This window comes from Daktulosphaira vitifoliae, unplaced genomic scaffold, assembly GCF_025091365.1.
Source record: "Daktulosphaira vitifoliae isolate Bord-2020 unplaced genomic scaffold, ASM2509136v1 Scaffold_615, whole genome shotgun sequence".
NCBI classification, from domain to species: Eukaryota; Metazoa; Arthropoda; class Insecta; order Hemiptera; family Phylloxeridae; genus Daktulosphaira; species Daktulosphaira vitifoliae.
The window spans coordinates 1-5,553 of record NW_026100178.1 but is presented as its reverse complement, the minus strand read 5'-3'; the positions used below and the strand labels follow the sequence as shown (position 1 = coordinate 5,553).

The following is a 5,553-nucleotide window of genomic DNA, read 5'->3' as shown; positions in this document are numbered from 1 at the left end:
TTCAACTTATAAATTACTGATACACATTGGTAATCTTGACATTTTTCACAAAGTGTTGTAAAATCTTATTTAGTTATTAATCGAAAAATAAGCGAGGGTGTAGAAGAAATACAAATTGATCTTCAATAGGAAAATAATTATGTTTTGCGATATAAGTTTTATTTTTAATCACAATAAATAATTTATTGAGTATACGGTCCGTGCATGATTTGTTGCACTCAAGTCAGTATTTTATAAAACAAAAATTTGGCTAAACTGATAATGACATCTAGCGAATTATTAAAGAACCAAAATCCTCGTGACATTTTTTATCATAGTTTACTTATCACGGAATAAATAATGGCATTATCTTCATGTATTTAATGATATAAATTTTAAACTCAATAATGCCTAAACATGAGTTGGTTTTATATTTTTACTAAATTTTTTACTCAATTAGTAGATTAGTTTATTTTTATTGTTTTAAAATTTAGTTACTTAATTTTTTTATCAAGAAAATTTAATGATGGCTCCAACTATTCAAAATAATACTACTCCCGATAAAAGACCTCAGCGGCCTGCTGAAAGAAGGTTAAAATTTAAACTAATTAGTCTAAAATAACTACTTTTTAATTTAAAACTTTAACTCTAAATAATTTTCAGATCTGATTTAGTATGTAGAATGAAGTATTGCAATACACTTCCAGATATTCCATTTGACTTGAAATTTCTATCATATCCATTTCAACCAACTAGGTATTTTTTTTTTATATATTTGAATAAAGTACAGTACTATTTGTAATTTACAATTTCTATTATAAAGATTTATACAATATAATCCAACTTCTCTTGAACGGTCTTATAAATTTGAAATTCTTGCTGATCATGATTTGGGTCTCAATATTGATCTCGTTAATAAAGATAAATATACAATTGACTATAACGCACAAATGGATCCTGCTGATGAAAAACTATTAGAGGAAGATATTCTTGCTCCACAAGATTCTAAAAGGTAGTGCAAAGAGTTTTTATATTTATATATATAAAAACTTTATATATTTATTTTTTGAGATATCTTTTATATTATATTATAATTTTTAAAATATATTCCCATATATATGCATAGAAAACAAAATGTTCATATTTTTTACTAGTTATAAGATAATTACATCTCTCTTATGATTTATTACTATTATTCTGAATGAGTTTGTTTATATAATAAATACAAATGTATTAATATCTTATGAATTTGTTATTAGATCCAGGCATCATGCAAGAAGTGTTTCATGGTTGCGACGTACAGAATATATTTCTACTGAACAAACTCGCTTCCAACCACAAACTATTGAAAAAGTTGAGGCTAAAGTTGGATTCAGCATTAAAAAGAATTTCAAGGTATACTTTTTTCCATAAAATTAATAAAAATAAATAGAAAAAATATCACTTTTCTCATACAGTTTTTATTTATTACATATAAATAAATAATTATATAAAAAAAAGACATTGTTTGAAAGAACAAATTTCATTAATTAACATTACTTTATCAACATTCAATAATTTATGCTTTATCATTATGTTTTCAAAACTTCAGTAATTTTCATTTCCATTTTACTGCTATAAATTTTTTCTGTGTAGTATAGTAATCTAAACAAAATTTAACAGTTTTGTAAGAATTTTATTTTATTTATCCTAAGAATTCAAACTATTTTTAATGATTCTTTTATGTGAAAATTTTAACCTAAATGAAAGTATAAACTTCTATTTATGTAATTTACTTTTTTTTTTTCAGGAAGAAACACTTTATATGGATCGAGATAGTCAAATGAAAGCTATTGAAAAAACATTTGAAGACAATAAAAAACCTATTGAAAAACATTATAGCAAACCCAATGTTCATGCTATTGAAACATTGAGTGTTTTCCCAGATTTCAAGGTATATTTTTTTAAATTTTTGATATTTCACATAATTGATGTAAACTAATTATTTCATTCTATAACTATTACGTTTTTATTTAATTTTTTTAGAATTGGAGATATCCATGTGCTCAAGTAATTTTTGATTCTGATCCAGCACCAATGGGTCGGCCAGTACCAGCTCAAATAGAAGAAATGTCACAAGCTATGATTAGGTATGTACATTTTTAACAATACTATAATTAAAAAAAGTTATTGATTAAAGTGAAGACAGTCATTTTCTTGAAAACTATTGAAAGTTTTAAATTTTCATAAAAGAACAAATTTTATAATTCAAAAAACTACAATATTATGTAGTAAAATATTGTTTTTTCATCCCTGCAAGGTTAAAAAATAGGAATTTTAATTTTCAATAATGGAAACCCCTATTTTTAGTTCAATGATATGACAGAAAAAAAATGTTCAAATAATTTTAGTTATTTCTTGTTACTTTTCAAACAATTTTCTGTATAACATACAGTTGTCATTTTCTCAAGAGTCACATAAGTTTTTATTATATTTACAATATTTTTTTATAATATTTATTTATATTTTAAATCCAAATATTTAAACAATTTTAAAACTCTAACAGTTGATTGTTAAAGAAAATTATAAGGACAAACCTATGTGAATTTCTTTTTCTATTATATTATCAAACTAAAAATAGAAGTTTATTTCAAAGAAAATTAGAGTTAAGGTTTTTTATTCCTGAAGGTATGAAAAAAAATTATTTAAATACATATTATTTGAAAGTTTTTTAAATAAAACAATATTTTCCCAAACAAAAATTTTAAAATTTCAATAGTTTTTTAGCTAATGACTGTCTTATTTGATCACTTGTATTTCTTTATATTTTAATGAAGTTTTTAACTTTTTTTATGTAGGTTAAATATATTTGAATTCAGTTACAAAACTTGATATTAGTTAATTATTTAGTAATTATATTTTTAATTAAACATATTATTTATTTTCATACGAGTTAAAATATATTTAACTTGATTGTTATAATTAATATTATATTTAAATTTTTTTAAATTCTTAAATAGTTAATCTTCAATAAGTTAACAATAGAACTATACAATTTTTCATACTATTTAGAGGTGTAATGGATGAAAGTGGTGAACAGTTTGTTGCCTACTTTTTACCATCTGAAGAAACTATATTTAAGAGACGTGAAGATGTTGTTGAAAATCGCCCTTATGATGATGACTATGAATATGAATACAAAATGTCAAGAGAATATAACTGGAATGTAAAAAGTAAAAGCAGTAAAGGTTATGAAGAAAATTATTTCTTAATTGTTCGTGATGACGGAGTATACTATAATGAATTAGAAACTAGGTTTGTTTATTCTGTGTTTTAATTTTATTTATGAAAAAAAAGTATTAACTTTTTTATGATTATAGAGTTCGATTAAGTAAGAGAAGACAAAAGGTTGGAGTACAAAGCAGTAGTACTAATACAAGGTTGATTGTAAGGCATGTACCAATTAATGAACAAGAATTTAGTGTTCATAAATTCAGAGAAAAACAATTACAGCCCTATGATGAAGAAGAAGAAGAAAAAGCTGAAGAGGCTGCTAAAAAAGCTATACTTGGTAAATAAACATTTTTATAATTTTTTTCATAAATTTTTCAGTCTTAATATTATTATAATTAATAAAAATAAACAATTTTTTATATTTAATGTTTTGCAAATCAATTATTGGAGAGGTTAAATGTTATAACTGATTATAGTTGGTGGAAGATGTATAATTCAGTCATATTCTGGAAAAACTTTATCATTTTACTATACTATATAACCAAATTATCATTTTGAATCATATATAATTATACATTTTGACAAGTTTTTAACTTTTACAGTTTCTTTTAAGCACCATCAAATTCAAACTTGTTTTATTTAGATACATTATTAAAATATCCTTTGATGAATTAGAAGTGGGGGAGATTTAAATAGTATACTTCTAGTAATAAACAATAGAACTATAGGATTATACATAGATAAATGTAATTTATTTTTAAAACAAATTAAAAGATAATAATTTATTGAAAAAATATTTTTTTGCTATTCATATTGCTTTTTTTAATACCGATTATATTTTACAAAATTAAAATTAAAATTGTATGAAGACAGTGTATCTCTGGTTAATTTTTCAATGATTTATGGAATTTTTTTTCTTATTATAAATTACTTCTTAAAAACCAATAATACCCATTTACTTTTATTTTACAAAATAAAAATTTTTATTTTCCTATATTATTTTGAACAGTTTCAAATGATTAAAATGGCATTAATAACCTAATTTTCCATGATCAATTTGAAATAAAGAAATTTTTAAATGTTATATATAATACTATTAATTTTTTTTTTTTATAAACATGTTTAGCTGCAAAAGAAAGTGCTAAAGAAATTTCTAGTAAAAGTAAAAATGAAAGTGATGATGACCATTTGTTAAAAAAAGGTATGCAGTTATATGGTATCTACTAAATTATTGTGATTTAAAAAAAAAAATTATTACTATATATTTTTAGAGACCAAAAAAAACAATGCATCAGACAGCGATTCTTCGGATGATAATGAAGATACTTTCAAATCTAAAAACACTAATAGAGAAAATAATGATAGTGATAGTGATTCAAAACATAAACCTTCTACTAATAATGATTCAGACAGTAACGATAGCGATAAAGATACAAGCAAAAATACTCAAAGATCAGGAAGTAATGCCAATACAGACAGTGATTCCAGTATCAAAAAATCCAGTCGAAAAGTTTCTCGACAAACTTGCAGTAAAGATAGTTCTGGAAGTGATGAAAGTGAAAAATCAGAAGATGAGACACCAGTAAAAGCTAAAGATACATCAATCAGTGGAGATAGTGAGGATGAACATAAGAGGAAAAGAGTTTCAAGTGAAGCCAAATCCGATAACAGTGAAAATAGTGATGCTGAAGAGTTAGAAAGAAGCTCAGAACGTGCTGCTAGTGAAACTGGAGTTAACACTGATTCTTCTATTACTGATAATAGTGAAGCAGATAGTGCTAGAGGTTCTGATAGTGATTAATAAAATTGAAGAAAATATTTTTAATTATGTTTACAATGTAAATTAAAATTTCTCACTAAAAATGTATACATAAATAATTTATTTTAATTCTCTTTTTTAATGCAAATATCATCCCATTGTTGAATTATTCCAACTGACTTGTTTATTTTTGAAAAATAAGCATGAAAAATATAATATTTATTATGGCTCTAAATAACAAATCTAATATATATTTGTTATATTTATTTTTCTTATATTATAATAGATTCAATAAAGTATTTTGTCTTTTAAAATCGTTTTTGACATGTAAAGATTCAGTATTGTACTACTACTAAAAACCTATTATCACTTTTATAATCTTAACACAAAATTATGGTGTACTGTTTCAAAAGTGATAAATTGTAAATTATTATTTTATATATGTCTAGTAAGATCTTGTAAGCTATAATATATTGAAATAACTTATGAAAAAATGCTGTTCAATTATTTATTTTATTTACTAATTTTTTTGTTAAGAAGTACTAAAAGTCTAAATGTAAAAAATAATATTGCATAAAATCGATTTTTAGAAAATTGAACTC

At 23.0% G+C, this 5,553-nt stretch overlaps 1 protein-coding gene across 1 annotated transcript; it reads left to right on the top strand.

Annotated features, from left to right (window-relative positions):
• Positions 1-373: 373 nt before the first annotated feature.
• LOC126909583 (RNA polymerase II-associated factor 1 homolog) lies at positions 374-5,206 on the top strand. The gene is made up of 10 exons (XM_050692020.1): positions 374-570; positions 643-735; positions 803-991; positions 1,239-1,374; positions 1,769-1,912; positions 2,005-2,108; positions 3,031-3,273; positions 3,339-3,529; positions 4,319-4,393; positions 4,464-5,206. The coding sequence occupies exons 1-10, from the start codon at positions 503-505 to the stop codon at positions 4,991-4,993; spliced, it is 1,773 nt and encodes a 590-aa protein (XP_050547977.1). The 5' UTR covers positions 374-502; the 3' UTR covers positions 4,994-5,206.
• The last annotated feature ends 347 nt before the right edge of the window (positions 5,207-5,553 follow it).